General features: G+C 54.9%; 4 protein-coding genes across 4 annotated transcripts; 1 reads left to right on the top strand and 3 right to left on the bottom strand.

The window, feature by feature from the left end:
• Positions 1–970: 970 nt before the first annotated feature.
• On the top strand, positions 971–2,474 carry CkaCkLH20_01358 (tRNA a64-2 -o-ribosylphosphate transferase; the record flags this gene model as incomplete). Its single annotated transcript, XM_038884077.1, has 3 exons — positions 971–1,311; positions 1,394–1,428; positions 1,483–2,474. 3 exons carry the CDS (start codon positions 971–973, stop codon positions 2,472–2,474), a joined length of 1,368 nt encoding a protein of 455 aa, XP_038750669.1.
• Positions 2,475–2,615: 141 nt separating this feature from the next.
• Positions 2,616–3,436, bottom strand: CkaCkLH20_01357 (haloacid dehalogenase-like hydrolase; the record flags this gene model as incomplete). The annotated part of the gene is made up of 2 exons (XM_038884076.1): positions 2,616–3,344; positions 3,404–3,436. The coding sequence occupies 2 exons, from the start codon at positions 3,434–3,436 to the stop codon at positions 2,616–2,618; spliced, it is 762 nt and encodes a 253-aa protein (XP_038750668.1).
• Positions 3,437–5,074: 1,638 nt separating this feature from the next.
• Positions 5,075–6,370, bottom strand: CkaCkLH20_01356 (dnaJ heat shock family protein; the record flags this gene model as incomplete). Its single annotated transcript, XM_038884075.1, has 3 exons — positions 5,075–5,368; positions 5,427–6,189; positions 6,291–6,370. 3 exons carry the CDS (start codon positions 6,368–6,370, stop codon positions 5,075–5,077), a joined length of 1,137 nt encoding a protein of 378 aa, XP_038750667.1.
• Positions 6,371–7,575: 1,205 nt separating this feature from the next.
• Positions 7,576–10,582, bottom strand: CkaCkLH20_01355 (ubiquitin interaction motif protein; the record flags this gene model as incomplete). Its single annotated transcript, XM_038884074.1, has 7 exons — positions 7,576–8,316; positions 8,366–8,631; positions 8,684–9,982; positions 10,063–10,188; positions 10,239–10,326; positions 10,377–10,430; positions 10,484–10,582. 7 exons carry the CDS (start codon positions 10,580–10,582, stop codon positions 7,576–7,578), a joined length of 2,673 nt encoding a protein of 890 aa, XP_038750666.1.
• Positions 10,583–11,784: the final 1,202 nt, after the last annotated feature.

The raw sequence follows: 11,784 nt of genomic DNA, 5'->3' as shown, positions 1-11,784 counted from the left end.
TCCATTTTGCGCGACGCTGGCGCCCGGGTGGTCGACAGCAACACGAGTGCACTTCTTCCCCGCCAAAATCAGTCTTCTGCAGGCTTCGCGTTGCCTGGACATTCCTTTCCCTCCCGTCTCGTACGAAAGAGGGGAAACACAAGATGGAAACATCCAGTCGAGGCCAAGCAAAAACGGATGCCACCACACGAACGAACTCCCGACCCCAGGGTGTATCCATCGCGGCGAATCTCTTCGCACATTGGCACCAACGACGACAGCCATTGGGTGCGCAGAGAGTGCCCTGCGCAGAAATAGAGTCGGATGGTGGGTACAATGGCGTAAGTCTTGCCGCCCGACCGCGTGCAGCAAAAGATATCTCCATCAGATCCAATGCCTCGACGTCCAAACACCGTCCCGCCGCTTGGCTGTAGCTGACATAGCCACCATGATTGCGTGTGTCAATATCTGCGGCCGGGTTGAGCCTTCTGATGTGCGCAAGATCCCATCTCTCAACATCGGTATTTCCGATCAAGTCCGTTCGCATGTCAGCTTTGCGCAGAGGGACTCTCAACCTTCAGACGACATCTGTCGATGCGTGCCAGTCGGATGCCCTAGCATGCGGCTGAATACGCCGGTATTTGGCACAGACCTGGAGGCTTCTTCACCTTTGAGTCGAAGTCGCGAATGTCTCTGACCTTAACTGTACCCCCTAAAGATCCAAGTGAGTTAATGGTAATCATGCCGAGTTTAATCGCCTTGAGTGGTTCCATGAGTTGTAGCTATTCAGAGACTGGAGGGCATGATGCTTGCACCGTGCGGTGAACTGCAGAACTCACCAAACTTTCGCAATTAACATACCGTGCCCCGTACCCACCACACTGTCCACCGTCCACACTCGAATTTTCCACTCAAAGATGCCCATGAACGCTCGCCACGCACAACCTCAAATTTCATAGCCAAATCTCAACCCCTTGCCAGATCCCAAGCCATGGCTCAAACGACGTCACCCGCCCTCTCAGATATTATCTTCCCGACGACCGCCAACCACAACTTCTCACACATCCTCACTGACCTCAAGCGCTCCAACCTCTCCATCGCCAACAGACTGAGATCCTGCCAGCGAGATGCCGAATTCGTGAAGGACGTCGCGACATGCTTCAACAACAGGCCCCTCGTGGCCAACGAGCGCTGCGGGAGCTGGTACGTCCGCCCCGAGGAAAAGGCCGCGAGCGCCTACTTCAAGAGCACCGACGGCCACACGAACGCTTGGAAGTTCAGCACGCGCAGGTTGAACCTCCACTTGCTCGAGGTCATCGGGAAACACGACGGGTGAGATCTCGGTCTTTTGCAGTCTGGGATTATTCTCACTGCGGCATTGTCTGTGAGAATGCGGGCTGACGCGTGGCATCAGATGCATCATCGTGGACTCAACCCGCCGAGGCAAAAGTAAGACTCAGACACACTACACTCATACTCATCAAAACCCACTAACACCCACAGGAATGCCTGACGCCCTGAGCAAAACCATCCCCGTGTGGTGCACCGTCCTCAACATGGCCCTCTTCCCATCCCACCCCAAATCAGACACCCTGCACACCCCTCCCAACGTCGTCTCGGCCTCTGAGCACTCCCAGATCGCAGCCCTGCTCCCCTCCTTCCTCGCCTCCCTCAAAGCCCTCAGCCTCGACCTGGACTCCGCCAGAAAGCACATCACCAAGCCCCTCCGTCCCTTCTGGGTGACCCAGGAAACCCGGCTCTCCCCCACGGACGTCGTCTTCGAGGACTTCCACCCGGTCATCTGCTGCACCTCCTCCCGCCGCGTCGCCGGCACCGAGCTCAGCGAGGCCGGCTACATCCAGGGCGCCGGCGACGACACGGAGAACTGGGCCATGGGTCTCACGGCCGAGGTCTTCTGGTCCAACTCGCAGGCCCTGCTCTCGACCCCGGAGGCGGACCTGCCCGACCTCGTCGCGGAGCTCGTCGCAAAAAGCAAGCACGCGACGAAAGGGGTCCCGCCCAAACAGGTCGCGCCGAGGATCTCCGTCTGCCCCTTGCCCCTGGACGATGACGCCGGCGAGACGGACGTGTGCAGAGTCGCACTCACACAAGACGTGACGCAGCGCGAGACGTGGGTAAAATCCCCGAGGTACATGGAGGTCGGGCTCGGGAAGCACAAGGTGGCAAGCCGGAACCTGCGCCAGGCGCTGCCGGACATTTGCGCGTTCGTCTCGCGGCATTTCGACGCTCATCCTGAGGGCAGCGTAGTGGTTGCATGCGAGACGGGCAAGGACCTGTCCATCGGGGCAGCTCTGGCCATCTACTGTTGGTGTTTTGGTCAAGACGGCAAGTATCGTGTGGCAGACTCCAAGACGTTCTTTAATAAGGACATGATTAGAGTCAAGCTGGGGACCATCATGACGGCATACCCAGAAGCAAACGCCAACAGGGCGACACTGCAGAGCGTGAACAGCTTCCTCATGGATCGAAGATGAAAGTGTCTTTAGGTCGAAACTTCTACCTCTATCAGGCGACTCGCCGAGCCCCCGCGAGCCAGAATGCCGCAAAATCCGCCACCGAAACATAGGAAACCGAGGCCGAGATCACAGAGAAGGCCTCTGACCACCGGCGGCTAGTCAGACGCTCCCGCTCTCGATCTTGGCCAGAACGTCGGGGAACTCCGTCCAGTCCTGCATGATGACAACGGCACCGGCATCCCGCAGCACCTTCTCCATCTCCGCCTTCTTGTCATCCGGGTACGGGCCGACGTACCCGATAACCTTGATACCGGCCCTGGTACCGCTGAGCGTACCGCTCTTGGAGTCCTCGATCGCGACGCACTCCTCGGGCTTCTTGCCCAGCTTCTCCATGGCCCACAGGTAGATGGCCGGGTCGGGCTTGCTGGTGGGCTTCGGCAGCGACGTGGCGGCGCTGAAGACCTCCTCCTCCTTGAAGTACTTGTCCTGGCCGACCTTCACGATCGAGGCCCACACGCGGCGCTTGGCCGACGACGACACGACGGAGAGCTTGTACTTGCCCTCCGCCTGCAGCCTCTCGAGCTGGTCGTCGACGCCGGGGCACGGCCTCAGCGCGGCCTTGAGCTTGGCGATGACGGCGTCCTCCTCGCGGCGGACGTACGTCTCGAGCTCGTCGGCCTCCATCTCGAAGCCGTACCGCTTCTGCAGGCCCATCATCATGCCGCGGAAGTTCTGGCCCACGAACTCGACGATGAGCTTCTCCCCCGTGAAGCGCTGCTCGATCTGGCGGCCCTCGCAGATCTCGTTGATGAGGTCCGCGCACGCCTCGAAGGCGAGCTCCTCGGAGAGCACGAGCGTGTTGTCGCAGTCGAAGAGGAGGGTTGTGATCTACAGTTGTTGCGAAGAGTCCTGCTCTTAGCTGTCTTGCTCTTCCCCGTATCAATTACTGTTGTTGCAGAATGTCTGCTTACCTGAGGCATGTTGGCGGTAATTTTACGGGTTCTGTTCTAAGATCTGATGTCGTCGATGAGAGCGGGGTCGAGGAGCTTGCTATCGACCGGGAGCTTACCTTGCAAGGTCTACTAGGATCAATGGACGGCAATGGGAACTCGGAAAGCAAAGGTATGTTTTCTGGAGCTAGCAGATGTGGAAGATCTGGACAGGGTACAATGAGGGAAAGAAAAGGGAAGAGGGATAAATAAAAGGAAAAATAAACGCCGTAGGCAAGCGGGACATTCCCCCGGGAAACCAAAAATAAGGATGGGAATCAGGTCCCCCCGTCCCGTCCCGTCCCAATCGAATTCCAGCCGAGCAGCAGTAGCAGCCAGCAACAGTAACACTCAATTCACCCGCTCGCGGAGCGTCTTCCCGGAGCGTAGGTACAGAGTCTGGACCTTGGGTAGGTAGAAACCCCGCCGAACACTGACACTCCAGCTTCCCATGGCCCCACCCGTTACCCCTCCCCACGGGCAAACCTCGCTGCCCCTCCATCGCTCCCGGCGCCATGTGAAGTGTCGTCATAGGTCCAAGTCTCTCTCTGCTCCAACCACCACATCGGCTCACTTTCACAGAATGATTCTCTGCAACGAACCCCGGCGTTTAGCCATTCCGCATGTGAGGAGGTACATTCCTCAGATACATGTTACCCAAAAGAAGACACATTCGGCAATAAAACGAGAACGGAATGCAAAGCCCGCAACAAACCATGCAGAACCGGAGTGAGGTATTATCAACATCCTCGGGCCATGGTGAAAACATACAGCCAATAGAGAGAGGTACCTTACCTACCTACAGTAAGTATCTACTAAGCCGCTCCCGCAACCCGCAACCCGCAACCCGCAAACCTTCATCCCGAGCCTCCAACCCAACCCACCAGTCAGCATTGAACTCGATTATGCCGGGACACCGGGCGGAGAGGAAACGTGCCCAGACGGCGCATTCACACTCGCTGCAGAGGCGCACCTCTTTTTCCCTTTTCGCGTGGATTTGTTTCTCGCGGATAACAGTCTGATTTTTCCCGCCGTCTATCTTTTCACACAAAGATAACCCGCCGTCGTTCGTCCCCAGATAGGATCGGACTGTAAGATGTCAAGGATGGGTTCGGCCCCCCACCCCACTCGGAGGAAAGCCTCGTTCCATTTCTTGAAGAGACGGGCCTGTCGGCCGAGATGGAGGGGATATCCCGGGTTGAACGACATGCGGGGGGAGGATCAGCTCCGGGAATGATTCGCACATCGTTACGATTCAGATGTTGTTAGTCAGTGGTGGTGATGGGTTCCGTCACCTAGCTTATACACAGCACATGCACTACAGCGAGAATCTCGAAGCTGTCACACACTGTCACGTTCTGTGGAGTGAAGTAAACATGGTTTCAAAACTTTGTTCAATCTCGAAATTACCTAGTATCTATTTACTCATCCGTAGGCATTCCAACGACAACCGCAATGCTCAAAAAGGACGGCCCACCGTACCGTAATCAGTACGCCAATAACTCCATTTCATGATAAACATCCCGTCGTCCCCTTTCATCGCGGCCACAGAGCGCTCTACGCCCTCGCATTTAATCCGCTGGCGTGTGTGCTCCAGACCGCATTTCCATGCATTCTCCAAGAGGGCGTTTACAAAATTTCTCTCAGCTTCTGCTTCTGCGCCGGCGTCAGGCTCGTGGGGAACTTGACGTTGTACTTGATGATGAAGTCGCCCCTCGTGCCGGGCTTCTTGGAGATGGGCATGCCAAGACCAGGGTACTTATCCGTGCTGCCGGGCTGCGTGGGGCCGTTCTTTTCAATGTTGAGCTGCTTTCCGTCGATGGTGGTGACGGTGCGCTTCCAGCCGGTGAGAGCTTCCTTGAGGTCCAGCTCAACCGTGTGCACGAGGTCGTCACCCTCGCGGGCGAATAGCGGGTGGGCTTTCTATAATTTTGTTAGCATTATGCCTTCGCTGTGTCGACCGGAACCATGAACAACTTACCTCCTCCAGAATGAAGTGCAGATCCTGCTGACCGCCCTCCTCCTGGTCACCGACACCCTTGAACTTGATCTTGCTGCCCTTCTTCAGACCGGCCTTGATAGGCACCTCGAGCACCTGGTCCGTCGTCGTCCTCTTGCCGTTGTCGTCAAAAGTCTTGCGCTTAATCTTCATCTTCTTCGTCACGCCGCGGAACAGCTCCTCAAGCGTGAGCGGCAGTGGCCTCTCCACGGTCGTAACCTCAGGTGTGACCTCCCTCGGCCTCGGCCCGTCGAAGCCGCCGCCCGTGCTTCGCATGCGTGACGACCGTCCGCCGCCACTGGACCTCGGCATACCGCCTCCAAAGGACGAGAAGATGTCCGCAAAATCATCGCCACCAGCGCCGCCACCCATGTTGCCAGAGGAGCCGGAGCGCATGAACTCTGCAAAGATGTCATCCGCGTTGCTGAAGCGGAACCCGCTGCTGCCACCGTCACCGGTGCTGAAGTGGAACGAGCGCGTGCCGCCGCCGCCGCCAGGCATACCTCCAAAGTTGAAGCCGCCCGGCATGCCACCAGCGCCGGCGCCCGCGAAGGGGTTCGCACCGCCTGCATCTGGGGGCGGGGCGCCGCCGCCGCGGAGGAGGAACTCCAGGCCGTAGTCGTCGTAGATCTTGCGCTTCTCGGGGTCGGAAAGAATCTCATAGGCTTGGGAACACTCCTTGAACTTTTCGGCAGCGTCCGGGTTGTCCTTGTTCTTGTCGGGGTGGTACTTCAAAGCCGCTTTGCTGTTGCACGTGAGGTGGTTAGCTTACAGTCCTGAGATTGGGTCGGGTTGGGTTGGGTTGGGTGGCAATGGAAAACACTGTGAAATAGAGGGTAGACTTACCGGTAGCCCTTTTTGATTTCGTCTTGTGATGCCGTGGGCTTGACGCCCAGTTGATCGTAAAGCTTTGTTTCTTTGACCATGGTCAATGGTTCGACCAGCCAATTGGTTTGTAGCTATGGGTTATGTGTAGCAGTAAGTCGTGAATCTGCTTGAAGCGATTGACTGATTGCTTCTTAGCACTAGCTTTATGTAGGAACCCTTCGTGTTGTGGTAGTTGTAGTTGTAGTTGTAGTTTGACGTATGCGAATGGGAAGAAAAAAAAAGCAAACGTAAACAATCGATAGTGAAGAGGTAGGAATCGGAAAGAATGGTTGGATGTGTGCTGATACCCGGTAAAAAAAAGGCCGTCTGGGAACTGCGTGATATGTATGTATGCAGGAGCAGGTCGAAGCAAGCTGCCTTACGTCGGTCCTTACTCTGTAAGGTCTAGCAAGACTGGGGCGGAGCGTCTAAGTGGTCGAGGAGGCCCCCGGCCGTTCTTAATGGAAGAAACAGGGCGTGGTTGTGGAAGGTTCGGTGTCCTTCAGAGGGGCCCAGGGGAGCCATGACAGTGGTGCCCGTGCAACCAGAAAACCTGGCGGGGCATCGAATCGGGTGATCTCACTGGGCTGGCTTGATGGAAGTGCACAGAAGGCTGGCGGGGCATTCTGTCCGAGTTGCAGTTTTGCAATGGGGTCTTTTTTTCAAGTTTCAATTTTACCAAGCCATGACCACGACCCCCTTTATGCAATTTCCCCTTGCGAGTTCCAAACATGTTTGCCTTTTCTTCTTTGCCGAAAGAATGCGACGATACTGTCGACTTCAAAGACAGCTCAGATCACGCAGGGAAGAGGTTGGCCGCAAACCAGACAATGACGAAAATGGCGGGGTCTTTGTCGGCGGGAAAGGCGGAGTCAGGCTCAAGCCGTGGCTCGAGCGCCGCACTAAACCGGCCCCCCGTCTTTGTGGTTACAGGGATACCTGTTAGTTGAATTCGAACCTTCGAGAACCTTCTACAACGTTATCCGGCAAAAGCTGCGTCGACATTGCTGTACGAGTAGGAACATCTCTGAACGTTGTGGCGATGCACTTATTGGCTTATTGGGGTATCAAATCAACTGGAATTGTATTGAAGTACTGCTGCTGTCATCATAGGTATGCAGTAGAATATTTCGCTGTGCCTCGTAAGGCATGACCATATGCCGCCTTTTGTCCCGGCCTCCTGCTATGATGCGAATGCTGTACTGCTGTGCTTTGTATCCCTGATCCTACCCTTCCTATCATAATCTATTCTCTATGAAGTATGTTACTGGTCATCTGGCATTTCCATGTCCATCATCCTCTTCGTTTTTTGTTCATCTCTAGGGTCATGATCGGATCCAAGGTACATGGAGCGCCTGGGCATAAAGGGCGAACCGCCTCCGTTGCTGTTGCGTTCCTGCATTTCGGGGCTCTTAGGTTGCTCTTCGGCACCTGGCGTAACAGTGCGACTAATATCGAAAGCGCTGTTGGCGGAGGTATCTGTCGAGGTCTCCATCTGCTGTGGTGCTGCCAGTTGTGTGTCGTAGCTTTCCGCCGTCTGCTGAATCTCTCCCGAGTGCTTAGTCTCAGTCAAATTATTACTGGTGTCGAATACGCTACTCTGCGGAATTTCCGCCATCTCGGTGTCCATAGCGTCACCAATGCCGAACGATCTTGCTTCGAAATCTGCGTCCCTGGAACCGCGCTCGCTGTCTCCATTAGAGGCTCGGTTACTGTCTAAGGAGTCGACGCTGCCTGAGCTGAACTTTCTCTTAAAGTTGGGTGACGCGGGTGAGCGAGGCGACGTGAATTCGTTCGTCTTATTAGTCGCATTGCCGTCCTCTTCTGTCACCTCTTCCAATGCCAAGTCTTTGGCGAAGGTCTTATTCTCCGCTAGAACAAATGTCTCAAGAGCAGATGACAGAGGCATTTTGGGCTGAGTCACTGCATCCTCTGTGGCATAGACAAGCATCGGGTTCTTGGTCTCCTGGAACATCTGGCGCATCACCAAGTCGAGTGAGACTTTCTACTGCAAGTCAGTACGTTTCTCTATGGTGACAATACGCGCAACCCACCTCTGTCTTCACAGGGTTTTTATCGCCTGCGGTATATGACAGCCGCCACCATTGGTCGTTCTGCGAAGTACCTTCGTAAATGTCTTCGAGGCTCGTCTCCCCGGTTCGCCTGCAAACGTAGGTTGTGTTCTTCCCGGTCGATACACCTCTCAAATGATACTTCTTGCAATTGAAAGGTCCAGCATTTCCAGACTTCTGTGGGTCGGTGAGAATTCTGCCCAGAAATCGTTGTCTTTCATTGAGCCTCTCTAGTTCCCATTTGATTTCTGGTATCGAGTCAATTTCTGCGCCCTTGTTTCCAAATGACATCGAACTTACTGGCCAACTTGCTGTCAATTTCAGAAAGCAACTGTTTGCATCTCGCAACCACTTGCTTTGCGGTCTGCGAAAGCCTTCCCTCTTCTTCTGTCAGGATGGAGGGTCCTTCCTCAAGACGAGTGTACGCATTCTCGCCATCGTCAGACTTCTGAAGCTCTCTAAAGCGACCGAGTCCGTCCAGGTACCGTACTTGGCCCTCATACTCCTTGATGGTTTTCTCCAGCATTTCACGCTTGTCGTAGGGCTTGTTACCGTCAAGCCAGTGAAGAGAGTTGTACTCGTCTTCGCGGGCTTTGAAGAGATTGTCAAGAACCCAGATGATGTGCTCCTGGATCACCCTTGCCTCGTTCTTGCGATGCTCGAGATAACGTTCTGGATACCAGACTTCGGGGATATCAATGGTCTCGGGTGTGTCCCCATCGAGGAGGAATGTTATGACTTCGCCCATTTCTGAGAGTACAACCATTTTTGATCCTGGCGTGAACTCCTGCCAGGTAAGCGGATCAGACCACACAAGCCAATCCCATACTTCGTACAAGGTCTTTGTGTGCTCATACTGATTTTTGGGGAGCTGGAAGTTCAGATACGCGAATCTGGTAGACTCATCACCGGCGGGCTCAAGCGTATCAATGTAGATCGGGTATGCCCGATGAATCAAAGGCTTCATGGTCTCGGGATCGGTCTTTGCATTCAAAGTGTCCCAGAACTGCCTTTCAGTAGTGGTGGTATCGTTGCCGGGTTCGGGTTCGGGTACCAGATCAGCCATCGCCTCGACTGAACCATAGCTTCGATGAGTGCCGTCCAGGAAGGCCATCAGTCGGTGGATCTCTTGATGGAAGTCTGGTTCTGAGTCGCCTGCGAACTGAGCCTCTGCAGATATGCGTTGACCGTTCCACCACTCCCTATTGAAACCGTAATTCCTCGCCTGCTCGCCAGCGGCCAGAAGCACGTTTCGGGCCTGCGGGATTCCATGGAGAATGGTCAATATTGACCCCAGACGGTGCTGTGAGTGGCGTGAGTTGGGTTGCTGAATAAGAAAGGCGGGTTCGCCCGGTTCTCGCTTTCTTCCAGACGGTAGCGGGATTTCATAGGCTACTGCTTGGGACGTATTTCCAGAGGTCGTGACCATTGCCCAGCTGCTCTGATCGTAGTCAGTCCTGTTGGCTGGGCCGAAGTAAGTCGCTTGGGTGCCCGTATTGGTAACGCCTGCCTCCTGGGGGGTAGCGCCAGATCCGGCGGCAGACTCCCGCAACGCCCGCTGAAGGTCTTCTTCTTCTTGCGCCGAGTTGCTCGGGGCCCCTGTAACCTGTATCAGCCCTCGTTCCCCACGACACGGAGGGTAATACCGGAAGCATCCCCGGTCCAGTCTATCATCCTACCAAGCGGTGATCGGTTGTTTGTTCTCGAGGGCGGTCGTGAAGGGGCTCCAGCGGATGTGCCATGGTAACCATCGGAAGGCGTGATGCCGTCTATGACAGGATTATCGGGAGCTTCGATGTTGAAGGCTGCAGTCGAAAGTCAGCCTCCCCCCCTCACACGAAGAACGCACACATACCTATACCAGTACTGTTCTTCTCACCGTCCCGACCGGCAGAGAAGGCAGACTCGTCCCACACCGACTGCGTTCTGTACTTATTTCGAAACTTTGCCGTCGTCAACGTCAATATGCCCTCGTCAACTGAGCATTACATACCGCGTCAGGGCCATCCCAGTATTCTCCCGCGAGCTGCGAAGCAGTACTAGAGCTCTGTCGGATGTCAGCCCTCGTTCAAGCAGTCAGAAAGAGTACGAGTGGTGCACCTTCAACGCTGCCATAATCAAGGAAAGGTCCTCTTCGGGGTCGAGCCACGTAAACTCGACAAACTCCTTGAACCTATCCGGTGACGGTTCTGACGCCATGTTGTCGGTCGGTTCGCCCCGCGGGACGTTTGCAACTTGCGATGTCGAGTTTGCCGACCGAGTCGTCAATTTGGGTGGTGGAGGAAAGGTCGAGATTCGCGCATGTCCGTCAAGAAGACGGGTGGGAGTTGCGAGAGGGCTGGTTGAATAAGGTAAGGTAGATATGTGGAGGTCAGCTCGAGCGGGACAAAAATTGATGATGTCGGGTTCGACGTTGTCGGTCTTCAGCAAGGTTGCGATAGCGATGCAGAAGAGGGATACGAGATGAGGCCTTGGTAGCAGACAGCAACAACGACCAAGAGTTTACTTTCGTTCCGCAAGCCTGAGTACGTTCGGAAGAACACCTCGGCTCAGATTGATGTTTGGCGGAAGCTGGAAGCTGCCCTGCGCTGGGAAGGCCTGGGGAAGCTGCCGTCACTGGGCGATTCACAGTGCGATTTCTCCACTACCGAGTCCCACACTTCGACTTCTTTGGGGCAACACCACGTTGTGAAGCAAGTTACGCTGATTCAATTAACACCCGGACGGCCACCTTGGCGGTCTACCTGGTGCATAAGATAAACGTACGTTTACACAAGTAGGGATTTTCCGAAATTTAATGATGATCAATCACGAACTGAGAGTCTGCCCCCCCAGGGTGACGAGGCGAAGCGAGACATGAAATACTGATGTTAGCGGGGCAGGTACTCCGTTGGTGCTACGATGGTCGAAGGACACCAGCGGCTTACCATTTCATCGGCCCCATGTCTACCGACAACCCTGGCACCGGTAGTCACAAGCGCAAAAGTTCAATATTGCGTCACTCGCTGTGACATGCTTATGAGAGAGAGAAAGAGAGTATCGGTAATCGCACGCAAACCTTGAAGATTTTTACGGCTTCCTTTCCGCAGGCAAACGAACAAAGATGTCTGATTCTGCGCAGCAAACATATTTTGAGTCATTGGCTATAAGGGTCCTTCTTGTGTAAAGTAATTTGCCAATCGCCGCCGCCAAATCTAGTTGCAATGCTTCCTTCATTGCAGGGTCAAATATGATTTCCCGTTCCTTGCGAAAAAAGCCCTCCCCATAAAATCCAATGATGCCAGAACCCAGGAAACGATACTCCGTTCTGATCACCTAAACAGGCCGGGCAAAGACAGCCGGCAAAACGCCAGGGGCCGTCGCTATGCATCATCCATCATGCGTGTAAGGTTATGAGAGGT

This window comes from Colletotrichum karsti, assembly GCF_011947395.1.
Source record: "Colletotrichum karsti strain CkLH20 chromosome Unknown Scaffold3, whole genome shotgun sequence".
Lineage (NCBI taxonomy): Eukaryota > Fungi > Ascomycota > Sordariomycetes > Glomerellales > Glomerellaceae > Colletotrichum > Colletotrichum karsti.
The sequence above is the reverse complement of the archived record's forward strand: the minus strand, read 5'-3'. Positions and strand labels throughout refer to the sequence as shown.